The sequence below is a fragment of the Hemicordylus capensis genome, chromosome 2 (genome assembly GCF_027244095.1).
Source record: "Hemicordylus capensis ecotype Gifberg chromosome 2, rHemCap1.1.pri, whole genome shotgun sequence".
Lineage (NCBI taxonomy): Eukaryota > Metazoa > Chordata > Lepidosauria > Squamata > Cordylidae > Hemicordylus > Hemicordylus capensis.
In genome coordinates, this window is record NC_069658.1 from 159,659,232 (window position 1) to 159,686,991 (window position 27,760).

Sequence of the window (27,760 nt, forward strand, 5' to 3'; positions counted from 1 at the left end):
TGTGCCTGAGAGAGCAGATGAGGCCCCTAGCAGCACCTGACAACTCAGCAGCATAGCCTGTTGGGCAACGGAGAAGCCAACCCAGACCACCCAATCTGAAGCAGCCAGACAGGAGAGGACCCCAAGCAAAAATCAGGAATTGAAAGTGCATACAGGCAGACGGCTCCAAGTAAAAAAAGTGTTGAGGCAAGCCACACACTACATGATAAGTCAAATGCATTAAAGAAAACACATATATGGACTATATTGCATTTACAACTCATTTAGAGATCATGGGTACCATTTTACAGCTGAGCAACACTGAAGCATAACTAGAAGCAATCAGCTCACAATCAGTCACTGAATCCCTGATGGAAAATTCTTAAGCAAGAATAACAGTCAAGTAACAGGAGAGTGTTTCTGAGCAAATGTAGAGCGCTTTCCTTTTACTAGAGAGCAACTGCAGCCTCCCTGCTCCCCAAATACTTAGAACTGAGCAGGGTTTACAAAGCGATGGCATATCTCAATCTCCAGTCGTCTGCCTATTTATACTCTTAGCATTCAGAGGTGTAGAAGCTGAACCCTGACAATCCTTTCCTTTCACAAACATATTGAGTCCAAGTTTCCTCTCCCTGCTTTCCTAAATCCAGCTCATCCCCGAACTTTTTGTTTCTCCCTTTTTTCCTTGTTCTTTCTTTACAACCTTACAGCAAGATAAATGAGGCACCTTCTATTTTCTAATGTTCTTTTGGATGTTTTATCAATAAACTAGGAGGCAGAAGCCAGATAGCATTTCCCTTGCCCTAACACCTCCTGTCCTTTCCACCTACCTTTCATCACATCAAATGTCTGCTGCGGCTTTGGGAAAAGCAGAGGGGACTAGCAAATCTGCAAAAGCATTTCGAAGCCTCCATGCACCCCCCCCCCACCCGCTTGCTTCACATCAAATAATCTATTGCTCATTTGCAAACCCCTTTCCTGGGCTTCAGGTTTAGCTGCCATCAGCAACCATGGTATACATGAAGAAAGGTGAGGCAAACTTCCTGAAAACTGGGACACTTGAATCTTGGGATTTCTCCCATCCCAAATACTGGCCTGAAAAACATGACAGTTCCAAATGAAATGGGGGCTTGTAAGGAGTGCAGCTGCAATTGAGAGGAATGAAGGATTAACTGGGCTGGGGGGGGGGGGACTAATCCAGGACTTAGGAGCAAGAGACTCTGTGTGCTCTTGGGGGAAAGGTTAGAAGAAAACATGTGAATGAGAAGAAAGTAGAAAAAATGTGGTCATTAAGTCAGGAGGCTAAATAGCCAAATATGGGCCACATGTTTGCAGTTCAAGTGATTTCATAGAACAATTGTAACACTATATAATACCAAACTTTACTGTGCACACAGCGCATTCCAAGTGCCTTCACAGAAACACAGTTGTTCACAAATAGCAAGCAAGACCAAAAAAAACCCCATCATGTAAGAATGCTGAATCCCTTACCTTTGCGTCATAATCTTATAGGCATCTGGCAGATAACAACGGATATTCTCCATCTGAGCAGGATCAGAGTCACAGATTTTATCATCCGTCCTACCGTAGTTGGCACTTTCAATCATGATAACATCTGTTCCTGGGCAACGTAGTTCTATTGGGTAGCTTTCACAGGACAGTTCCCTCCGGACCACTGCCATAGGAACAGGGGCACGACTGAAACCTGTGGGGAGGAGAGAGACACTGATTTTTAATATGCACAGCAGGGTTCAAAGCAAGAGTCATAATAAAGTTTTAATTCTTCTTGTGTATATGATAACCAGATATATTTTAACCAAAAGCCACTCCCTTATCAGATGGTTTAAGCACAATATCAGAATCATTGTACAATCAATCCTTAACCATTCTTTCTGAATGGGAAAGATTCTGCCACCACCCATTTGTTTGTTTGTTTACATGTTACTTTCTATATCACCCCCATATAAAAATCTCCAGGCGTTTTACAATTTAAAACACAGTAATTAAAACATAAACACAATTAAACAGTTTAAAATAGAGATAAAAACTCTAAAAATATAAATTAAAAACCTGATTCAACAGGTATGTTTTTAGAATAATCTTAAAAACTTCAAGAGAAGGGGAGGCTCTAATTTTGTTGGGGAGCACATTCCAAAGTTTTGGGGTAACTCTAGAAAAGGCCCAGTTTTGAGTCACCACCAACTGAGCTGGTGGCAACCACAACTGGAACTCCCCTGATTATCTTAATAGGCTGCGGGGTTCATTAAGAAGGAGGCACTCTCTTAGGAGAGCGAGAGAGCACGCAGGGTTCAAAGCAAGAGTATCTGCTTCATAATAAAGTTTTAATTCTTACACGCATGCACATGCACACACACACGAACACAGGAAGCCACCTTCTACAGAGTCAGACCACTGGTCCATCTAGCTCAGTCTTGTCTACACAGACGGGCAGCGGCTTCTCCAAGGTTGCAGGCAGGAGTTTCTCTCAGCCCTATCTTGGAGATGCTAGGAAGGGAACTTCGAACTTACTCCATGCACGCATGCAGATGCTCTTCCCAGAGTGGCCCCATCCCCTGCGAAGAATTTCTTACAGTATTCAAACATGTAATCGGGCCCCATCCCGAGGGATATCTTACAGTGCTCACACATGTAGTCTCCCATTCAAATGCAAACCAGGGTGGACCCTACTTAGCAAAGGGGGCAATACACACACCTACCTCATATAATAGACTAAATACTACATGTCATAAATTTATATGGTATTCCTGACCTTTGAAAGGTTTGAATGAGTTAAGGAGGTGGAGCAATTTAAACACCTAAAGGCCAAAAACAAACCTACCCTAGGATAATGGGCTCTCAGGATATACAATTTTCATGGAAGGGGTACCACAAGCCCAGCCCTCGGGGCCCCCTCTTCTCACTTGTGCCCTCATGGCCAGGTGCACCATCAGGTAGGCCCCTGCTTGTTGCTGTGCACCCAATTAATCTGACTAGTTGGGTTTGCACTGTGACGAACAATACTGTTTTGGCAAAACCCTACTCAATAGGTGCTCCATATCCTGCTTGGCATTGGGGAAATTTGGCACATTCCTGCAATGGCGCTTTACATCCGTCCATAAGTTTAAGTTAGTGCCTCATTATTTCAATGGCATTTCTTTGTGGCTGGCTGAATTGGATGATTGGGCATCACCCTCCATAATTTTGCTGTACTTATCACTGAGTTGGGGTCCCACCCATCCTGAAAAACACAGTGGGCCCCTTCTATGATCTTGTGATCTTTTGGTGCTGAGCTTGACTCCTGCAGGGGTTGTCCCGATTGCCAGAGAGTAAGCCGAAGCTGCTAGAACCCTTGTCAGCTCCATGAGAGGTACGTGGAAGGCCACCCTGAAAGAAATTTGAGTGCTGTCCGACCACCTCCATGTTGCTTGCTGGGTAGGGGCACCAGGCAGAGCTTTTACCATAGTCTGTATGTTTTAACATCGCATGTAAAGCTTCCTCCCCATTGTATCCACTTGTCTCACGGTTTTCAGGAAGTCCTGGCCATTTGGCAGAGCTTTTGAGAAATTGCAGTGGGTTTTCCTATGGAGGAGCCCCATATACAAGCCGTGGACATGGCTGGTTCAGCTGACATTGAGTTTATTGGCCGGGGATGAGTGGGTGGGGGGATGAGTGGGTGGGTGGGGGTAGTGTTGCTCTGCTTGCTGGCCTTCTGAATCGTATTCCTGCTGACAAAGGAAAGGTATTTTGGTACAACACTCCAGCTGTTGCATAGGTTGTAATAATCAGCATCCAAGTCTCAAAAAGTTATGCCATTGGTACAGGAATCATGCTGGCTATTACCTATAAAGTCCTTAATGGCTTGGGCCCAGGGTATTTCAGATAACTCCTTATTTGTTATGAACCCCGCCACCTATTAAGATCTTCAGGGGAGGTTCGTCTGAGGGTGCCACTGGCTTGTCTGGTGGTGACTCAGAGGCCAGCCTTCTCTGCAGTTGCCCTAGAGCTGTGGAACACACTTCCTGCTGAGATTAGGGCTGCTCCATCCCTGTTGGCATTTAGAAAATGACTGAAGACACATCTGTTCTGCCAAGCTTTTTAGCTGTGTAGCAGTTTTTATGAATAATTATTTTAATTTGAAACTTTAATATTTTTAATTGTTTTAAAATTTCTTGGTTTGGTTTGTTGTTGTAAACTGCCTAGAGACCGGTAATGGGCAGCTCACAAATATGCTAAATAAAATAAAATAAAATACTCTGCCTGAAACTGAAAATTTTATGCAAAAAATGCCAAAGACCAGGGCTGAACACCAGGATAGTAGATTCTTTGTCACACGTCAGTTTTATAAATTCAGGAAGTAGCACTGGAAGTGGTCCAGGATACTTTCCCTATGCCGGCAGACATCTGGACTCCTGGGAGAGAGAGGTAGGCAGAATCATATTGTACTCTATTTCCCTGCAGCAGCAGCTTATAGGTGCAGTTTTGTCTCACTTTCTGTAGTTCAGAGCATGGCACACTTCTGTAGTTTTCCTCTAGGCAGGTTTTACAATTTTTAGTTGGCCTTCAGGGGGATGGATTGTTTCCTCGGGCTTTAGCTCAGCATTCAACTGTTATAGCATTCTTCAAGAAGGCAGCTAGCTGGCCAGATCCTTGCAATGGCTTTCAGGTTAGGAAGGCAATTGGAGGTTGGACTGCACAGGGAGGTTGTTAGCATGATAAGTGGCTGGCATAGGAGCTGTCATCTTCAATGGAGGTCCTGTCAGCCCCGCCTTTAAGGTATAGTGTACTTGAGCAAACCTGCCAACATGTTCAGGTGAATGGGAAAATAGGGACATGTTGGCAGGTATGCTTGAGGTTTTTCCTCTTCATTTAAAGCACAACATAAGCAAATACAGGATTAAACCTCATTAATCAACTAGGGATGTACAAACTGGTTCAAATTTGAACCGGTTTGGTTCAATGGTTCAAATTCGAAATGAACCATCCATTAGGTTTGAGCTGCCAGTTTGAATTTGAACTGAACTGGGGGGTTGATTTGAACTGGTTTGAACTGGTTTGAACCTCCCAAAGTGGGTGGGGTGGTAGTTGGCACCCATGGGTGACTACCACCCAACCCCCAAAGCAATCAGACACTCATCAATATTTTTACAAATTTTTGAATATTTTTTCTCATATGGTATAATGGGACTCAAACTAGCCCATTATTCCTTATTGTGGATCACCCATGGGTGCCACCACCCAAATCCTGAAGCAATCAGACACTCCTATGATATTTTATGAAAATTTTTGAAATATTTTTAATTATTTTTCTCATAGGGTATAATGGGATTGAACCAGCCTGTTATCCTCTATGTGGAGCACCTAGGGGCACCAAAGTGGGGTGGGTGTTAGGCATCCAGGGGTGCCTGCCACCCACCAATCCTCAAGGCAATCAGACACTCCTACGATTATTGGTGAATTTTAAAAGTATTTTTGAATTCCCCATAGGGAAGAATGGCGGTTTCAGCAAATGTATCATTCACATCAGGGGGAAAGGGGTGGCCTAGAGTGGAGTGTGGTGGGTGGTAGTGCCCAAGGGGGGGGGGCAAGGAAGCTACCAGAATTATTTCAAAGGAATTGGCCAAAGGGCTGATTTTTAAGTGATTTTTGAAGTTTATGTGTCTTTAAGGTTTTTCTCTATAAGGAATAATGGAGGTTTCAGCAGCCCTATAACTCTACTTGGGGAGCACTGGGGTGGCCCAGAGCAAGTGGTGGTGTAGTGCACAGAAGGTGCCAGCCACCTCCATGGGTTGCTAACCCATGGGGTACAGGATTTTATTGTTTCTGAGGTGTTCTGAATGTAGATTCTCTGATAGCAAATGAGAGTGGGTTCATGGTTTGTCATTGAAATTTGGCTGAAACCTCCATTCTTCCTAAGGGGAATTCAAAAATACTTTAAAAATTCACCAATAATCGGAGGAGTGTCCGATTGCCTTGGAATTTGGTGAGTGGTAGGCACCCCTGGGTGCCTAACACCCACCCCACTTTGGTTCCCCTAGGTGTTGCACTTAGGGGATATTTTGGTTCGAGTCCCATTACACCCTACAAGAAAAATAATTAAAAATATTTCAAAAATTCATAAAAAATTGTAGGAGTGTTTGATTGCTTTGGGGTTTGGGTGGTAGTTGTCACCCATGGATGCTCCACAATAGGGAATAATGGGCTGGTTCAAGTCCCATTATAACTTATGAGAAAAAATTTAATTTTCAGAAATCCATAAAAATCAGACAAGTGTCCGATTGCTTTGGGGGTTGGATGGTAGGCACCCATGGGTGCCAACTACCACCCCACCCACTTTGGGAGGTTTAAAATGGTTCTAACCAGTTCAAATTCAAACCAAAGGGGGGATTTGAGCCACACAAAAACCTAACTTCCCCCTCCTGGTTCAAACCCGGTTCAAATTCAAACCGAACCTGGCAAACCGGTTTAGTGCACATCCCTATAATCAAATAAACTAAACCAATGGAAATATATGTCATTGAATTTGTTTATGATGACAGGTGCTAGCAGCCAAACAACACTTAGTAACACTATCAGAAATGAATGGATTCTAATCAGAAAGAAGGCAAGAAAGATAAAATTCATCCAACCTGCCTGGGAATTTTGCTAAAATTGGGGTAATAAAAACTACACAAATGTTGCAATTAAAAAATCAACAGAGAAGAATACCCACGGTTTCCACTCCCTCCACATCACAGGGGCAGGCAAAAAAAAAAAAATGCAATCAACCATGCATCCATGTTTCCAACACAAATTCCACTTTTGTGTTCAGAAATCCAAAGTTTGGATCCACAAGAGTGGTCTTGTGGTTTGGCCAACATATATTAGTTTATATGGGCACAAAACAACATAGACAACATACACAGTATTACAGTGCCTGTAATCTCTTAAAACATATTTCTTATCTTTACTGAAGGATTTAATCAGCAAATGTTGTGACAACATGAACAATGTAAACATCTATTATGTCCAACAATCAAACTTGTCTTTTGTTTCCCATGCATCTGATCTGAATGGATTAATTTATCAACCAGATTAAAGTTTCTATGAAAATCTATAAACACATATGCATATGACAACCTGGAACATCCTGAACGAGATGCCAATACTTATAAACAATATGTCTGATCTTTTAAGAAAGAGGTGGATCAAAAAAATCAGCCGTGAGCTATATCTGATCTCTCCTCACACAAAGCAGTAATATTGCCCAACCTGGTTCTAGAAGAATGAATCACTTTCTTGGGAAATCCTCTTTAGCATAAATTATCAGAGAATAAATCAGTCTGCACAAATCAGCCTGCATATGATAGGAGCCCAATCTGCTGCTCTTTCTCTTTAGATGCAAGGATGGTAAATTGGTCTTCAGATGATTTTCCAAAATTTTATCCAACAAAGATGTGTGTGTGTGTGGAAAGCAACTAGAATGCCTATCTAAATGAACTGTAAGACTTATTCTAGCCTCCTCATGGAGTATAGATGTGTATCAATAGATATGTTTCCATGTCTATTGTAATAAACTGAAAATCATCATCAACTTCTAACCCTTCAATCTGCTGTTATCTCCCTCATATATTTGAGATACATACAGGAGATAACAAAACCAGGGGTTCAAAAATGAATTTTGATATAGAGGTAATGGTTCCAACAAAGATCCATAACCAGACACAAAGGTGGAAAGCTCACCTTGTGTATTTTTGGGAGTCTCCAGGCAGTTTACTATTTAAGACACAATAATAAAAACATTAACACAATTAAAACAATTTAAAATATAGATAAAAACTCTAAAACTTAAAAATTTAAAACTACAAATTAAAAGCCTGGTTAAATAGGTATGCTTTCAGAATTTTCTTTAAAATATCAAGAAGGGGAAGCACTAATTTTGTTCCAAAGCCTCCAAGTAACCCTAGAAAAGGCCCAGTTTTGAGTCACCACCAACTGAGCTGGTGGCAACCACAACTGGACCTCCCCTGATGATCTTAATAGACGGTGGGGTTCATGAAGAAGAAGGCGTTCTCTTCAACACCTTGGACCCAAACCATTCAGGACTTTATAGGTAATAACCAGAATGTTGTATTTCGTCCAGAAACCAATAAAAGGCACTTCTGGCCACTGCCTCAGCCTGAGATATTGGGAGAGGTTTGGGTCCAGAACTACTCCCAGATATGTGTCTGTTCTTTCAAGGGGAACCCCCTGCAGAACAATCAGATCTAAACCACGTCCTAAGTTCTGACCGCACACAATGTACCTCTTTCTTGTTTGGATTCAACCTTATCCAGTCCATTACCAATTCCGGGCAGGTATTTAGGGAATGAATGCCATTTCCTGATATTGGTGACAAGGAGAAATAGATATGGGTGTCATCAGCATAATGATAACACACTGCACTGAATCTCCTGATGATCTCTCCCAGCAGCTTCATGTAGATGTTATAAAACATTAGAGATAGAATGGAGCCCTGTGGGACTCCATACAGTAGCTCTTGCTTTGAAGAGCAACTATTTCCAAGTGCCACCATCTGGAATCTACCAGAGAGGCCGGAGTGGGACCACCGCAAAGCAGTGCCTCCCCCTCCCAACCTACTCAGGCAATCAGAAGGAAACCATGGTCGATACCCATAAGTTGTCTGTTATATTCATTCATTCAGTATTTCTAGGTATTACCTTTCTCAGATGTAACAATATCAGGATCATTTGTTGTAGGAACATATCTAGATTTGGGCCTAAATTCAGAAAAAGCATCCTCTGCTGCATATCCAAAGAGTTGTTAAAAATAGATTAATCTGATTAGTCCAAAAATGTCCTGAAAGAATTGTATTTAGGGGTGGGGACAAAAAAAACACCCTTATTTAAGAGGCTTAATTCCATTTCAGTAAGAGCATGCGAGTACAAATACTATTCTCTTCAGAGGAGTCTTCAAATCCAACTTCTCCCTTCAATGAAAGGAGTGTCTTGGTGGCAGAGGCTGATTTTAAAAATCTCAATTGTTAATATCACTTCGGTCTGACAGATCAGAAGAGTCACCTGGATTATCATTAAATACAAAGAAAGACTGGATGATACCTGAAAACATACCTCCTTCTTAGAGGGAAATGTATGACTTAGCCATGGGCAAACCCTTTCATTAATATTAAAAAATAGGCTGTTTAAATGTTGTTTTGGTGTTCAAATAATGTTATTGTTTTGACTGATTTTTAAAAAGCCTCTCTGGGAACCTTGTCAGTTACATGAACAGTTTTAAAGCCATCTAAGCAGTCACCATATCTTGTGGTGATGGATTCCATAAATCCATGATGCATTGGGTGAGGAAGCACTTTTTGTTGTTTGCCCTGAATTGATTGCCAACCAGTTTCATGATGTGGAGAGTATTGCAGGTTTTAGTATTATGAAACACAGAGAGAAAAATGTCCCTCTGTACACTTTTTCCACATCATATATAATTTTTAAAATCCAACACATCTAAATTTTATTTGAAATCATGAGGTGAAAAACATGGTATATTCATATGACAAGGTGCCTAGATGATCGCCACAGGCAAATTTTCTCTTTTGTTCACAGGAATTGTTGTGACAGGCTCTATCCATGACAAAATTGAATTCAAAAAGGTCAAAAGTAAAACATTCCATATAAGAAATAACTAAATGGACACATGAAATATTGAAGAGACTGGGAAGAGAGGTGGATAACTGGTTTACTATGATCTTCCAGTCACAGCTGTAGCTTCTGACTTTCAGCTATATGTTTATAGTTTTGTCTAAATATACAAAAGACCATATCCTCCCATTTCTAACTCTTAGAGGCTCTTTTCATGAGGGGCTGGGCAGCCCAGGCTTGGCTACCCTTAAGAACTGGCTGAAGCTGAGCGGCTCCCAGTGACGCCTCGGCAGCAAATCCACCTACGGAGCCTGCCTCTTAAACAAGGGTAAGGGAGGGACCACTCCCTTAACCCTATTTACCCAATCATGTGCCAGGCAGGCTGTTTTCAGCTGGTGCTGAAGCACTAATGGGAGCCTGCCAGTTGCCGGGGAAATCCCCACAATGCACTGCACACTCACACGGTGCATTGTGAGATCCCTGGGAACTGGAACAACAAGGATTCCTGCCCCAGTTCTGTGCTTCACAGAGTAGGGCTGCTCATGTGGGAGAACAGAGCACGCTCCCTCCACCAATCCATGGATCATCTCTGGGGCGGTATGCTCTTTGGAGCCTGCCTCACAAAGGTGACTGCCCAAGCTCTTGGCATCATAAGAATCGTCCCATAGATTAACAGGATCTCCTGGCTGGGCTTTCTGGCCTCTGAATTTTTCTTTGCCAATTTCTAGCCTACTTTCCAGTAGGCTTAGGAGATCACCTGGCATTCTCTGTGTGTATCCGTGTGTCCTTCCTAATCAACTTCACAATGCCTGGACCAATATGAACCAAATCGGGTATAGTTGTAGGGACACATAGGGACACCTCAACAGTGTAGTTTGTGATGACATCATCCAACTCAATCCAAGATGGTGGACATGTTAACCTTTGAGGAGCAAGTGGGCTAAATTGTGGGCCGCCTAACCGATTTGAACCAAATTTGCTACAGCTGTAAGAACACATAAGGAATAAGTGCCTTAAGTGGTGCAGTGGGGAAATGCTTGACTAACAAGCAGAAGGTTGCCAGTTCAAATCCCCGCTGGTATGTTTCCCAGACTATGGGAAAACACTTATATAGGCATCTCATACTGTGCGGAAGGAGGCAATGGTAAACCCCTCCTGTATTCTACCAAAGAAAACCACAGGGCTCTGTAGGTGCCAGGAACCAACTCCTTTAACTGCATTGTGTCACTCAAATTCAAGATGGTGACTGCATGAACATGTGAGGTGCAAGCGGGTTAATTTGTGTACTGCCTAGCCCATTTGAATCAAACTGGGTACAGTTGCAGTGAGTGACACAGAGGGACATCTTAATGGCATAGTTTGTGATGATATTATCCACAACAAGTCAAGATGGCAGACGTGTAAACATTTGAGGTGCAAGTGGGCTAACTTGTGAACCACTTAACTGATTTGAAACAAATTTGCTACAGCTGTAGGGACACATTGGGACACATCAACAGCAAAGATTGTGATGATGTCATCCACCCTAATTCAAAATGGCAGACATGTAAACCTTTGAGGCACAAGTGCACTAATGTTTGGACAGTCTAACTGATTTGAACCAAATTTGTTACAGCTGAATGTGCACTTAGGGATGTTCCAATGGCATAATTTGTAATGATGTCAACCACCCCAATCCAAGATGGCGGAAGCATACACTTTTGAGGTGCAAGAGATCTAACTTGTGGAGCTCGATTTGCACCAAATTTAGTTCAGATGTAGAGCCATTGAAAGGAAAGTAGGCTGATTAGTTCTTACTAGAACAACTTGTAGTTCATTACAGTAGAATGTAGGTTAGTAAATGTGAAGTATCATCTAAAGATGTGTAAGCTTTTCCCTGCTCCTCTTGAATTGGCTGGGAAATATTATTCCTTCCCAATTTTTCTAATTGGACTATTTTAGTAGTCAATTTGAGGCTTTTCCTACCTGTAAAGTACCTTCGTTGCTAATCCTTCCCACTCTAATTCTAGTCCACTAATATTTTAACAAAATTAAAACTCCGAAAATCAAGCTCAGATGTTACAAATCAAATGTTATGAATGTGCAATGTAACATCTACAAAAGGATCCATTGGGCATCCAGAAAATTACAGGCCGGTTAGCTTAATGTCTGTTTTGGGTAAAGCATAATTAAAGATAAAATGAATTCACATATAAAATAGCCTTGCTGAAGGAGAATCAGCATGGCTTCTACAACAGTGCGTCCTGACTCACTAACCTTTAAATATATTTAAGAGTGTCAGCAGCCATGTGGATAGGGATGATCTAGTTGACATTGTACACTTGGACTTTCAAAGGGTTTTTGACAAAGCCCCTCATCATTTCTGAGAAAAGAGGCAGGTCGTTTTATGTATTCATAATTAGCTGAAGAACAGGAAGTAGAAAGCAGAAATAGACAATTTTCACAATGGAAAAAAGAAGTGGGGTCCCCCAATGATGTGTATTGGCACTGATACTTTTAAACTTCTCCATAATGATCTGGAGTTAGGGGAAAGTAACGAAGTGGTCATGTCTGCAAAAGACACCAAACTATTCAAGGTTATGAAAATCAAAACTGATTATGAAGAGCTCCCAAAGGATCTCTCCAAATTGGGTGAATGGGAAACAAATTGGCAAATGCTCAATTGAAATAAATAAAAATAAAAATAAAACCAACTGAAACATCTTAATGGAGCAGTAGAAAGTAATCCATCAAATTCCCATAAACCTGGTGGATATTAAATGTTAAACTTGCCTCTGAAAATAGACCAAGAAAGTTCACAAGTGTCAAAGGGTAGCACATTCCACAGTATTAGAACCACCACACACAACAGTCCCAACTCCTTGTAGATGACAATCATGCCTCCCAGGAGGATGGAATGTGAATCAGAGACTAACTGAAAGATCTTTAAAAATGCTGGCAGTTCATATGGGAAGAGGCAGCTAATAAGGAGCCAAGCAGTTGCCCTCGGCATCAGCCCACCATTTCAATGTGGCTGCAACAAGAGTGTGGAGCGCAGACGTATGCTTGGGCTGCAGTGCCCATCCGCAGGCTCTACTGTGGTATGAAGGCAGTGGGGTTGACAGCTTAGCAAATGCAGCAATTTGGTTGTAACCATTGTGGATAGGATTCTTGCACCCACTTGGCTGTGTAGCAACTTAAGCCCACAATAGTATGTATGTACAACATTCGCCCATTGTATCTGTCCATACCAGCTACAGAAGAAAAACTATGTACCTGCAGATGTCGACCAGCTCTTGATGTCTTGATGTCCAACTACTAGAATTTTGGAAATAAAAGTTGGCAAACCTAGTTACCAAACTGAACACACATCTTACTTTAGATCAAGGCATTCCCATTCATTAAAACCAGAAGCGCTCTAACCCCTGGGACTTAGGGTCCTGGTCCGTGGACACCAAGGCCCGGAGGGGGGCTCCCACCACCGCAAGCCCTCTTCCCTGATATTCCAGCTGCCCATGTGCATGGCCTGGGGTGGGGGTGAGGCGAGCAGGCCTCCCCCCACCCGTGGCGACGGCGTGGTGGTGGATGGAGCAGGAATGGCTGCTGAGCCTGACCGTCCGGCTCAGCGGCCTCTGAGAACTGTGAGGCGCTTCAGTACATCTGTGCAGTTAGAATACAGTGTTGCAAGCTCATGGGTGTAGGTTTAGAGAAATGATAAAGTGGAGGCATGTTGGCTAAGGAAGAATCACCATATTCTACTTCAACTAAGATAAGAATAATAGTTTCAATTAGCAATGATGAACCATATGAGGAGCTCATTATTACCAAGGTCCGGGGGGGGGGGTGGCTCCCGCTGGCTAACTTGCTGGCTAAGGAGGTAGAATTACATTCCTTTAAGAGAGAGGAGGAGAGCTGGTCTTGTGGTAGCAAGCATGACTTGTCCCCATAGCTAAGCAGGGTCTGCCCTGGTTGCATATGAATGGGAGACTTGATGATGTGTGAGCACTGTGAGATATTCCCCTCAGGGGATGAAGCTGCTCTGGGAAGAGCAGAAGGTTTGAAGTACCCCCCCTGGCTTCTCCAAGATAGGGCTGAGAGAGATTCCTGCCTGCAACCTTGGAGAAGCCGCTGCCAGTCTGTGAAGACAATACTGAGCTAGAATGACCAATGGTCTGACTCAGTATATGACAGTTTCCTATGTTCCTAAAGGTTTCTAAGGACTATCTGTAACAGATACTTCATCTGCAGGTCTATGAGGATAGGCCAGATGGATTGAGAGCTTTTCCATAATTATATGAAAAAAAAAACAATAATGGCTGACATCCAGACTAACAAAGTGCTTGTGCAACAAAGCTACACTAGTGCAAGAAGACTGTATAGCTGCACGAAGTCACAGAGATGCTCAAAACTGCACTCTTGTGCAAAGGTTCCCAGCACAACACTAATCTGGAATGCAAGCTCCACACTTAGTGCAAATAGGCTGGGCAATGTTCTTGCACTAGCACAATGTATTTGCACAAGCTTGCATTAATCTGGATTAATGCCAATAACAATAATAAAATGAAAATAATAGTAATATAGTCCACTGCATGATAGTTTCTTTTCCAAATAAATTGAAATTGACATTTTGTGCCATGTTTGTCAATATTGAAACCCAAGGGACAAGAGAGTCTCTAAGGCAGTTTGCACTACTATAATCAGGGCAGGACAAGTGACTTACCCTAGTTTGGGAGCAATGTGCACTCCTGCTTTGTGATCATGTTTGAGAGAAACAGAAAGGGAGGAAGTAATCATCTGGGTGAGAGTTGCTGGGAAGGATGGCTACTCCTCCTACCTCAGTAAAGTGCTGGGTACAAAATCTGGGTAAGACAGTGCCACCCAACTCAGCTTCTCTCTTTCAGATGACCACTCCCCCACCACCTTGTTTGTTAAAAGCACACAATCACAAAACAAGCGCATGAACAGCTTCCGGACTAAGGTAGGAGACTTGTCCTACTCTAATTATAATTGTGCAAACTGCCTTAATGTAATTAAAAACTGGCAGCCCACACAAATCAGTTCTAGTTCTCTTTCAATCCCTGAACCACTTCTGTTCGGCAAAGTCCATGTTCTGTGACAAACCAGATAATTTCTGATGTCATAAAGGGCAGGCGCAGCACTACAGAATTCTGAAGGTAGAAGGTTTCTGGTGGTTTCCCTCCCAAACGGCGTGCTATCCCTGCCCCCGCCAAGCTTTCTTTCAGATAACTCGTATTGCTAGAGAGAGTGGCAAAATGAGCCATTCTATCAGGATCTGGCGGAACTCTGGAGCTCTTCATGTAGGGCAGCTGTTCCGGCATTCTGGATCACTCTTCAGGGCAGCCCACGGCCATCTGTGTCTTATGACAACTACATCTGAGGGGGCGAGGGCTTGAAATGGTAAGGGATGTCTGCCACTGTTTGCCTTTCAGCAGTTTATGATTGATGAAACTAACATTGCCTTTGTTCACCCAAGAAGAGCGGGTGATAAAAACTAAAGTACCAAATAGACACTGCTTGCTCCTTTTAGAGTGTACTGTAAAGGGAATCATCAACGGGGCTACAGGGTGAGCAACATCCTTGGTTCTGATCTTGGTGCCAGTTGTGCGGATTTTATTAATAAATAATTAGTAACAAAAATACTGCTGAAAGACATGGAAATTGTGGGTTGAATGCAAACCTACTGCTGCACTCATTGAAGCTCTATCGATGAACAGGAGAGCTGTATTCACAGAAGGGTCCCTTCTTCAAGGAGTATATATGAGTGCAGCATTCAGATTCAATCCAATACAAGGATTTCTGTCCTAAGCATTTATTCTGCAAATAGAAGAAATGTCCATTCATACAAGGGCAGATGAGTTTTGACACCTTCCTGCTGCAGCCACCTGTGTTGCATGGCATATTGTTGTAGGTCCTTACAGTAAAGGCTCAGGTGCTTCATAAGGCAGTACAGGACCATGGCAACATGGAGAAACTTTGCTGGTGCCAGGCACTCCAACCTCCCTAATTTGATTTGGGCCTCCAAGATCAAGGAAAAATGTGGGTGCATGGAGGGCATGTTGTAAGTGAGCACAATTTGTGACACTGCACAACAACATTACATGATCATGCGCCACATCTGTTAAGGCATGAGGCTTAGGTTCTTGGTCTTAAACTGGCAGATATTTTGTACCCTGAAATATGAATTTACGCAGTTTAAGATACTCAGCTGAGCTTCGAGGCAAGGCCCCTTGCCCTGACAGTGAACACCTGCTCATAATTTGAGAATATTATTACTGGATTTTCAAACAATTACCTTTAAATCGTACAGGAGTGCTAGTATGCTCTTGTAAGTAAATATATTCTTTTTTCTTTTTTAATTGAGATGCATTTGTTTTCCAGTTGGAATGGAACTACTTTAAGAAGAAGGGAGTTAGTATATCACTGGACGAGCCAGGACAATTAGCTGCTAAGGAAAGAGAAGAGAAGCAAAGCAAAGCAAAGCAGAGATAAACAATGGAGAGGGAAACAGTGGCTACATGACCCCCTCCAGTTTCTCTGCCTCATTCCAAGGATGCCTTCAGAATTCTCATCAAGATGGCTTACATGTGGCAACTTTCCATGTGATGAGCATAGTATATAGCTAGGATATAATTTACAGATGGGAGAACAGGCAGATGGAAGAAGACTTCTCCAGCCCTATGCCTTGGCCATTCTTATCTACCCATGAGACCTCTGCATTGTAGAGGTACTGTAGGTTGGAGGGCAGAGGCAGGTCTTCTTCAGGCCTGACCCTGCCATATGCTCAGTTGCTAGGACTAGTGAAACTATGATGCATTAGGAAAACAAAAAGTTAGTCAGGTAGTTCACACATCTTTTCTTCTCGGAGCCAAGGAGGGCTTCCTCCCCACACATGATCACTTTACAACCAAGAGCTCTTGCCACTTGCCATGGCACATGAACAGCACTTTGGCTTCTGCATCCCACAATGCACTGCACCAGGGTTATGGTAAACTGAGGGATTACCCAGCTGCTGGGCATGCTTGGCTTTGTGAACGCTCGGGCTGCAGGCAGCCTGAGTATTCACACAATGGGGGATTTGGGTAGAAAAATGCAAGTGTGCACTTCTACCCCATTATGAACCCAAATTAAAAACCTAGGTTACCTGGTTACAGAGTGCCATGATTGGGACTGATCCCAGTGCTTCTCACAAAGGGTTCTGCCCAAGTAGGGCTGCCCTAGCCTGGGTAGACTTGGTTGTGAGAAGGCCCTTAGTAAGTGCTGAATGGGGGTGGGGAAATGTCTAGTGTCTTCTCTCCCTGCACCCCATCCCCTCCCGCAAACTTGAAAAACCATTAGGGATGTGCAGACTGGTTCAGAGGTTCGGGAGTTCGGTCCGGAGGTTTGGGATCGAACTGAACCCCCCCTGGAACCGAAGCTCTTGAAAAGTCAATTTTTAAAAAAGTTTTTTTAAAAAAATTGAAATACCTGTAACCCCTTTGGGGGGCTTCCTGTAGCCCACAGTGGGGGTCCACAAAGGTTCCCCCTCCCCCTGCTGGCCTCTTAAATCACTGCCTCGGCCGAGTAAAAAGGCCTCTTTTCAGCCAGTTTGGGCCTCGTTACTGCGCATGGCGGCCTTTTTGGCCGCTGCCGTGCATGTGTAAATGGCCTCTGCGAGGCCTGGCATGGCACACAGCCTCACAGAGGTCATTTGCACATGTGCAGTGGCCATTTTGGGAAAACAAACACTACTAAAAGAGTTTGGTATCACCTGCAAATTTGGCCACGTCACTGCTTACCCTAACTTTTAGATCATTTATGAATAAATTAAAAAGCACCGGTCCCAGTACAGATCCCTGAGGGACTCCACTTCTTACTTCCCTCCATTGTGAAAACTCTCTGTTTTTACCTACCCTCTGTTTCCTGTCCTTCAACCAGTTAGCAATCTACACATGTACTTCCCCCCTTATCCCATGACTGCTCAGTTTCCTCAAAAATAAACTTAGGAAAGTTTGATGAGGAACTTTGTCGAAAGCTTTTGGAAGTCCAAGTATACTATGTCAACAGGATCACCTTGATTTACACACTTGTTGACACTCTCAAAGAACTCCAAAAGGTTGTGAGGTAAAATTTACCTTTGCAGAAGCCATGCTGGTTCTTCCCCCCAAAGGCCTGTTCTTCTATGTGCTTTACAATTTTATCCTTGAGAATGCTTTCCATCAGTTTTCCTTCCTTTCCAAAGGTTAAGCTAACTGGCCTTTAATTTCCCAGACCGTCCTTGGATCCCTTTTTGAAAATTGGTGTTACATTTGCTACTGTCCAGTCCTCTGGTACAGAGCCTGACTGTAGGGATAAGTTATATATATTTTGCAAGGAGGTCAGTAATTTCACATTTGAGTTATTTAAGGATTCATGGGTGGATGCCGTCTGGCTCTGGCAATTTGCTAGTCTTCAATTTTTCCTGACAACATCAACTCTTGTTACTTCTATATGACTCAGTTCTTTAGCCTCCATCAAAAATCCTGGTTCAAGAACAGGTATATGCTCAGTATCCTCTGCTGCAAAGAACTCGTTTAGCTTCTCTGCAACCTCCATATCCTCCTTAATAATCCCTTTCACTCTTCCATTGTCTAACAGTCCAACTGCCTCCCTGGCAAGTTTCCTGCTTCTGATATATTTAAAGGAAGTTTGTGTTATTCCCCTTTATGCTTTTAGTTAATGTTCCTCAAACTCTCTTTTCGCCTCCCTTATTATCACCTTGCATTTCCTTTGCCAGAGTTTGTGTTCCTTTCTCTTCTCTTCATTTGAGCAGGCCTTCCAATTTCAGAAGGAAGTCTTCTTCTCCTTTATTTTCCTTGACTTTACCTGTTAGCTATGCTGGCATCCTCCTGGACTTAGAGATACCTTTGCTCCTTTTTGGTATAAATTCTAATTGGGCTTCTACTATTGTGGTTGTGAGTAAACCATGCATTCTAGAGTGAAGTGACTCTCCTGATTTTCCCTTTCAGTTTTCTTTTCACCATACTCCTCATTTTGGAGAAGTTTCCTCTTCTGAAATTAAAATGTCTGTGTTAGGCTTCCTTGGTGATTCTCTTCCCACATGTCTGCTGAATTTGATCGCGTTATTGTCACTGTTCCCTAAAGGGTCCATGACACTGATATCACACACCAGGTCCTGGGTGCCATTCAGGAGTCACCTTCTCTCTGGTTGGTTCCAAGGCCAACTGTTCGAGGGCACAGCCATTCAGTGTATCTAGAAATTTGACCTCTTTGTCACTACCTGACTGTGAATTTACCCAGCCTATTTGTAGGTAATTGAAGTAACCCATTATTACTGCACTGCCTTACCTTGACGCCTCCCCAATTTCTTTCTGGAACTCCCAGTCACTGTCAGAGTTTTGATCTGAGGGCTATAGCACGTCCCCAGCAGCACATTTCCTTTCAGGCCTTGTATTGTCACCCACAAGGTTTCTGTGGAGGACTCCGGTCCTCCTAGGTTTTCTAGCTTGTTAGATTCTATCCCTTCCTTGAAATACAGTGCATCTCCACCTCCTAGGCACCCCTCCCTGTCCTTTCTGTAGAGTTTATATCCAGGGATAACAGTGCCCCTCTGGTTCTCACTGTTCCACCATGTTTCTGTTATGCCCACTATGTCTATTTCTGTGTTAGCAACCAAGCACTCCAGCTCACCCATTTTGGCTCGGAGACTTCTGGCATTGGCATTTAAGCACCTATACGCTGAATCTCTCACCTGATATATGCTATCTTTCTTTTGACTCTTTGATCTCTTTGAACAGCTAGCACAGCCTCCTGTCTGCTCTTTATGTGGTTCTGCTCTGTCCTCTTCTGTTTGATCTGAATCTTTTACACCCTTGCACCTTACGGGATGGCATTTGCCGAACTGGATACTGCCCAGCTCCTGTCAGCTAATCCCCAGGCATCATTTTAAAATCTGCTCTGCAACCTTTTTGATTTTAAGTGCCAGCAGTCTGGTTCCATCTTGTTCAAGTGCAGACCGTCGCTTTTGTACAGGACTTGCTTGCCCCAAAATGTTTTCCAGTGCCTAACAAATCTAAACCCCTCCGCCCAGCAGCAACGCCTCATTCACACACCGAAACCCCTCAGCTCTGCCTGTCTTACTGTACCTGCATGTGGAAAAGGCAGCATTTCTGAGAATGCTACCTTGGGGGAACTGGACTTCAATATGCTACCTATCAACCTAAATTTGGCTTCCAGGACCACCTGACTACATTTCCCCACATCATTGGTGCTGACGTGAACCACGACAGCTGTCTCCTCCCCAGCACTGCCTAAGAGCCTATCTAGACGCTTCGTGATGTCCACAACCTTCACACCAGGCAGTCAAGTCATCGTGTGGTCAACATGTGGGTCACAAACCCATCTCTCTATACCTCTAATGATAGAATCACCCACTACAAGGAGCCCCTCCCTCTGAGGAGTATCCCATGTGCGAGAGGATATGGGTTCATCATCCATGGAAGGGGTCTCTTCTCTGGGAACATTTCCCTCTTCCTCAGACTGATGTCCTCCTTCCCTGAGACCTTCATTCTCCCTGACAGCAGAGGAGCTATTGGCCTTGGAGTGGAATGCCTCTACCACGTCCCTGAAGGTCTCATCCGCATGCCTCTCTGAGCTTCTCCAGATCTGTCACCTTGGTCTCGAGGGAATGAACTTGTTCCCTGAGAGCCAGAAGCTCCTTGCACCGAGCACACACCCATGACTTCTGCCCATAGAGCAAACAGTCATACATGCGACACTCTGTGCAATACAATGGGAAGTGCCCCCTATCCTGCTGGCTTTCTGTCTTCATAACTAGTTTTGTTGGCTGTTCACGGTATTTGGAGATAGTTTATTAGAAAGTTTGGTCTTAGTTGTATAGGTGCTGTTTAAATCTTCAAACTTCCTTTATCAAGAATATGAAGGAGGTAACAGTACTTACCTTCTCTTCCCACTGGGCTCCTTGTGATCAAGCAGACTTGTTTCAGGCCTCCCCGCACACTTCCTGCTAAACTCCCGCAAAACCCCAATGCATTGTTTGCTATCCCTATTCTCTATGCTCTGTTTGCTACACCCTCGGGCCTTCACCCTTGTATTCAAGACCAGCAGACAAACTGACTGTGCTCAGGAATGAGACCCCTCCCACAAGCTGAGGCAGGCCCTCCCCTGGAGTGAATGCCCCGCTCAAGCTACTCTTTGGTCAAAGACAAAAACCCTTCTCCCCACCCAGAAAACAAACCCTAGAAAATCTCCAGCCCTAACAGACTTAGTTTCTCCTTCCCCTCTTGTTTTCTTGGCGATTTATTTATTTATCTCCTATTTCTTTCCTGTGTTCCATTGCTTGTTGCTTCCTCTTGCTGCCAGACCAGCAGGCAACATTTGATCTTCTGCCTTGGTCAAATGTTGGATAATTATTTCATTTATTTATTTAACTTATTTGTCTATTGCCCAAAATGCAAGTCTCTGGGCAGTTTACAACAAAACAATAAAAACAACAAATAAAAAAGTTAAAAGATTACAACAAATTCAAAATTTTAAAGGTTAAAACTATTTAAAAACAAACAATTAAAACAGTATCAAATTAAAAGCCTGGGTGAACAAATGCATCTTGACTGCCTTTAAAAAAGTTGTTAAGAGATGAGGAAGCTCTTATTTCAGCAGGGAGTGCATTCCAAAGCCTCGGGGCAGCAATGGAGAAGGCCCATTAGAGAATGTACACTCAGAACACCTCAGAAACAACAAAACCAAGTACCCCATGGGTTGCTAACCCTCTGTGCACTGCACCACCACTTGCTCTAGGCCACCCCAGCAACCCCCAAGTGCAGTTATGGGGCTGCTGATACCTCCATTCTTCCCTATGGAGAATTCGAACCAAACTGAGGTGTGTGGTTTCAACCAAAACCAAAACCGAATCTTCCCCTCCTGGCTCAAACCTGGTTCAAATTTGAACCGAACTGGGCAAACCGGTTTTGTGCACATCCCTAATGTGCAGGAGGTAAGATGGAGGATGCTTCAGCTCCCCTCACACACAGATTAATAATAATAATAATTATTATTATTATTATTATTATTTTACATTTATATCCCGCTCTTCCTCCAAGGAGCCCAGAGCGGTGTACTATATACTTAAGTTTCTCCTCACAACAACCCTGTGAAGTAGGTTAGGCTGAGAGAGAAGTGACCGGCCCAGAATCGCCCAGCTAGTATCATGGCTGAACGGGGATTTGAACTCGGGTCTCTCCAGTCCTAGTCCAGCACTCTAACCACTACACCACACTGGCAAATAATCAGGAGAGCCCCTCACTGCACCATTCATACTTGAATAGGCAGGAATATGATTAAACCAACATGGCTGGTATTTTCTTCAATGCAGGTATTTGCTTCAAGCCTCAACTAGAAGCTCTTTTATTGTTCGTTTAAGAATTTGGGGGGGATTTCAAAGCATGTGTTTCCATATATAAAAAAAGTAACATAAATGGTCCTAAATAAATGGTTTAAAAAGCCTTTACTTTGAATGCCATCTGTATTGATAAAAGCAGTTGAATTTCATTTCAGGGAGAAACCTGAGAATAACAAATATACACTAAAAGGAACATTATATTCTACTATTTCCTTAGGGAAAAATTTCTCAGCAAGGTTTTATGAGCATTTAAAGCACACACACAGGGCCAATGATAAGACAAATGCACATATGAAGAAAGACTATCATTTCTAACTTGTTTAGCACAGCTGGAAAGAAGGGCTTGGTGCTTTTACGTAGATATCTTACCCTACTGCTCCCAAATGCAAACACAATGTACCTGAATATTCCACAAATTCATACATTATACATAAATTCCATATAGCAACATTTTATGGTCTTCCTATCCAGCTAGAGCACTATAAAGTGGCCTCAACATTTTCATTCCCTGCCTGATGCCTGCAATAAAATATATGTAGATGTATCAAGAGTGACAATTCTCGACTGCACAAAACTAAACCAAAACTTGCTCGTCAGACCTTGCCAGATTTTCTTTGGCTGCAGGAGCAAGCCAATACATTTATAAGTCAGACTGCCCTCTGCTCCCTGGAAATGTTCCCTCTAACGAATGCGCATGTGCATTCACAAACAAGTTTTTTGATGTCCGCTCAGTTAATTTTAGATCCCGCCCAGATTGAATCAGAATGGCCCCATTCTGAATGCACCTGTGCACAGACTGCTTTGACACTGCCTCCCAGAACAATACGCATTCTGCACACAGATGAAAATGAGGGAACATTGCTCCCTGGGAAGGCAGACTCACCACTTGTCCCCTGCAATGCCCTCCACTTCATAGGGGCAGGGTCAGACTTGTCACCTTGAATGCCTGCTCCTCCTCCATCTGGCTCAGCCCGGTGATGGACAGGAGGAGTGAGCAGGCAAGGCGGGGACAGGTTGTTCCTTCTTTCTGCTTGCATCTGGCTGAGGCAAGCGATGGACTGATGTGACCAGAAAAATGTTCCTCTCCTGCCTAGCTTGCTCACTCTTCTTTGTGCTCGCATTTGTCCATCACCTGGTTTAGGCGCCATGCTTAAATTTCCAGATGCCATGGTAAGCTGGCGCCTGAGAACTGTTATGCACTGCTTTAAGTGCAAAATGTGATTTGGCTTAGTGCTATGCAATTAAACAAACAAATCTATGATATAAATAGATAGATAGATAGATAGATAGATAGATAGATAGATAGCCTAGTATATACAGGTGAAACTCGAAAAATTAGAATATCGTGCAAAAGTTCATTAATTTCAGTAATGCAAATTAAAAGGTGAAACTGATATATGAGATAGACGCATTACATGCAAAGCGAGATAAGTCAAGCCTTAATTTGTTATAATTGTGATGATCATGGCGTACAGCTCATGAGAACCCCAAATCCACAATCCCAGAAAATTAGAATATTGTGAAAAGGTTCAACAGTCTAGGCTCCAGGTGTCCCACTCCAATCAGCTAATCAATCCATAACACCTGCAAAGGGTTCCTGAGCCTTTAAATCGTCTCTCAGTCTGGTTCATTAGGAATCACAATCATGGGAAAGACTGCTGACTTGACAGTTGTGCAGAAAACCACCATTGACACCCTCCATAAGGAGGGAAAGCCTCAAAAGGTAATTGCAAAAGAAGTTGGATGTTCCCAAAGTGCTGTATCAAAGCACATCAATAGAAAGTTATGTGGAAGGGGAAAGTGTGGAAGAAAAAGGTGCACAAGCAGCAGGGATGACCGCAGCCTGGAGAGGATTGTCAGGAAAAGGCCATTCAAAAGTGTTGGGGACTTTCACAAGGAGTGGACTGAGGCTGGAGTTAGTGCATCAAGAGCCACCACATACAGACGGATCCTGGACATGGGCTTCAAATGTCGTAATCCTCTTGTCAAGCCGCTCCTGAACAACAAACGTCAGAAGCGTCTTACCTGGGCTGAAGAAAAAAAGAACTGGTCTGTTGCTCAGTGGTCCAAAGTCCTCTTTTCTGATGAGAGCAACTTTTGCATCTCATTTGGAAACCAAGGACCCAGAGTCTGGAGGAAGAATGGAGAGGCACACAATGCAAGATGCTTGAAGTCCAGTGTGAAGTTTCCACAGTCTGTGTTGATTTGGGGAGCCATGTCATCTGCTGGTGTTGGTCCACTGTGCTTCCTTAAGTCCAGGGTCAACGCAGCCGTCTATCAGGAGATTTTGGAGCACTTCATGCTTCCTTCCGCAGACGAGCTGTATGGGGATGCTGACTTCATTTTCCAGCAGGACTTGGCACCGGCCCACATTGCCAAAAGTACCCAAACCTGGTTCAATGACCATGGGATTACTGTGCTTGATTGGCCAGCAAACTCGCCTGACCTGAACCCCATAGAGAATCTATGGGGCATTGCCAAGAGAAGGATGAGAGACATGAGACCAAACAATGCAGAAGAGCTGAAGGCCGCTATTGAAGCATCCTGGTCTTCCATAACACCTCAGCAGTGCCACAGGCTGATAGCATCCATGCCACGCCGCATTGAGGCAGTAATTGCTGCAAAAGGGGCCCAAACCAAGTACTGAATACATATGCATGCTTATACTTTTCAGAGGTCCAATATTGTTCTATTTACAATCCTTGTTTTATTGGTTTCATGTAATATTCTAATTTTCTGGGATTGTGGATTTGGGGTTCTCATGAGCTGTACGCCATGATCATCACAATTATAACAAATTAAGGCTTGACTTATCTCACTTTGCATGTAATGCGTCTATCTCATATATCAGTTTCACCTTTTAATTTGCATTACTGAAATTAATGAACTTTTGCACGATATTCTAATTTTTCGAGTTTCACCTGTACAATCTCTCCCCATGGTTAATTCTCTTCCCATGGTGCAGAAGTCATATGTCTATCCCTTCACTTTCCACCACAAAAAGGGAAACTGCAGCCAAGTAATTGCATTTATTGGGCCATGTACTGCTGTTGATATCAGAACTCAGATATCAACGATTACCAGGAAGACTATATTTCTGTTCTTCTCTTCATCCAAAGCATAGCTGACTTTTCCGGAACATTCAGAGCATGCGAAACGTATGTGTGGGGGCTCATAGCAGATACTTATTTGAGCAGTATACAGTATCTCCTAAGCTTATCAAGAATAGCAAATAGTTTCTATGAAAGCAAGAGAGTTGACCTCTCTGCCTTCTCTCACTGCTCAAAAGAGTCCTGTGACCAAAAGGTGAAGGAACAGGCAGTGCTTTCTTTGTGTGCTATCTTCATGCTATGCAAGTTAAAGGGACTTTTGTCCAGGAGCCACTCTGAAACATCTCTTTGTGGGGAGCAAAAGGGTGGCAAAGAATGTTAATTCATGTTAATGAATGCTATGCATTAAGCCTCTTCACACAAGTAGCCTTATCTGGACTTGCACAGCCCTACAGGGGTAGGGCTGCTCATGTGAAGCACCGGAATTGAGGCCAATCCTGGCACTGCCCCATCAGGTAGCCCATGGTTTTACTTCAGGCTATTACCTAGGTAGAAGGGCATGAGCACGCTCTTCTACCTGGGTACCTGGTCGTGTGTGTGCGCAGGCAGCCCAAGCATATCCAGAGCTCGGCAGCAAGAGCACTTGGCTGAGGGGGAATCCCTTCATGTGCCATGCACCTGGGGCAGTGCACAGAGGGATGCCAGACTTTCTCCTCCAGCTCCCTGCTCTGCCACTTTCTGGGGTGCGGCTCATGGACCACTCAAGCATCAGAGCCTTCAAACTAATTTTGAACATGTGCAAGGAGGCAGGTAGAAGCCTGCCTCCCTGCCAGCCCTCCCGCCCCCAGTTTTGGGCATGTGAATGATCTTATGAAATATTTCTAGAAGTAAGGCAATTAATAGCTTGTCTCATTAATGAAGCTTGCTTGTCATTTTCAAACTTATTCAGGAGATGAGCCAGATTCCGCTTAGAAAGTACTGAGCCCTTTCTCACGATCATTGAGAAAGGGCTTGAGGGAGAGAGGAGAGGAAGGCTGCTAGCACTTACCTCCTTGCAGACCATCCCTCTGTCTTTGCGGATCGCCCACCCAGACGATTGCCAGCTGCACCTGGCAGGGCGGCGGGTCAAGGGCTGGGAAGCATCACCCTGCCCCATAATTCCCACAATGCACTGCACATTGGGGGGATGCCCCCAATGCCTGCTGGGAGCCCCATAGTCTCCCAGCCCTGGCTGCAAGCAGCTGAGGCTGACAGGCAAGCAGAAAAATGGAGCTAAGTGAGTGCTTGCTCTCTTAACCTCATTTTGGAGGTGGGCTCTGGAGGCGGGGTTGCCCCCACACTGCCACCAGGAGCTGAGCAGCTCCCGGCAGTTCTCACACAGAGGCAAAACCAGGCTGGGCTTCCTTAGCCCAGTTTTGCCTGTGCGTGAGAACAACCTCACTGTCTTTTTGAGATTCGGTCAAACTAGGGCTACCATATTTTCAACTTCCCACTCCCTTTTAAAAATAAAATAAAATAATGAACATTGCAACAATTACTTCAGAGATAGGCAATATTTTCAGGCCACAACCCACTTACCACCCCAACTATGGAAAAGTTTGATTCTCAGAGACACAACAGGCATCTCGGTATGCTCCCCAACTCTGAGCAACCTCCACTTCAGTGCTCAAGGCACCAACTTAATTCCCCACAACAAAGGGAGTTTGCTTTGTTTCCCCCTCACCCTAAACCTTCTCCCCATAGGAAGGGACTCCCTCTCATTGTCTTCAGCCAGGATTTAGCCCTTTCCTTCCAGGAGCCTCACTGCACATTTAGCTACCCACCTCTGCCTCCCTGGACAACATAGCTCCTAAACAACATACTTTGAATGCCCGAGGGCTCCCCTTGTGTTGATGACATGTATAATTACCTGTCTTTTAAAAATGGGAATTAAATTATTGATGCTTCCTTTATTTGGTTAAGGCAAGGCAGGTTGTTTGTTTTTTTAAAGCAAAATTACTGCTGCTGGGCCAAAAAAATTGCTGTCTGGAGGGAGGGCCACCCACACAGTTTCTTAAGCTAAGCTGAGAAAATTGCTGCATGCTTGATTGCTCCCTCCTGCCTGTGGCACTGGGTCAAGAAAGTAGAGGGTGGAAATGTGGTGGTGGTGGGGAGAAATCATGTTTATCCACACAACTATTTAATCTCACTTTCGGTGAACTGCCAATTTTCTAATTCTCTAAAGGAAAAATGCTCAAACTCCTCCCTCTCCTACAACACAATCTGGTCCATGTTTACTTGGAAGTAAGACCTGCTATGTTCTGTAAGTGTGCTTAGGATTGTAGCCCTTGTCTTTCTGCACATCTGTTCCCTTTTGTATTTAAGTATTTTTGTCCACTTGATGTGGCGTTCCTGCCTTCTAACCTGTCAAGGTAGGAGAGCCTACATGGCAGAGTTGCTGATCAGATTAGTTTGGGACGCCTTTTGGTCATGGTCAGATGCCTAGGAAGGAGTGGGGGGATTTATATCGTTCACCGTGGGAATTTACTAACACCTAACTGGATGTGATGTCTGGTTGTTTCACAGGCTGAGACAGGCTATTTGCAAATACAAACTGAATTCCCGCTTGTGACCACTTCTGAACAACCAGACTGAGGACCTGCAGATACTTCTGGCTCATGCAGTGTTGTTTAAGCACACAAGAGAAGGAATTTAACCCCTCTCTTGCTGCT

General features: G+C 43.7%; 1 protein-coding gene across 6 annotated transcripts in view; it reads right to left on the bottom strand.

Moving 5' to 3' along the window:
• The window catches only part of ADGRL3 (adhesion G protein-coupled receptor L3), a 753,570-nt gene that overhangs the window by 406,521 nt on the left and 319,289 nt on the right, over nucleotides 1-27,760 (bottom strand). For all 6 annotated transcript variants that reach the window (XM_053298072.1, XM_053298069.1, XM_053298068.1 and 3 more), the window contains exon 4: nucleotides 1,471-1,684. In XM_053298072.1, coding sequence (XP_053154047.1) covers nucleotides 1,471-1,684 — 214 coding nt within the window. The remainder of the gene's footprint in view (nucleotides 1-1,470; nucleotides 1,685-27,760) is intronic.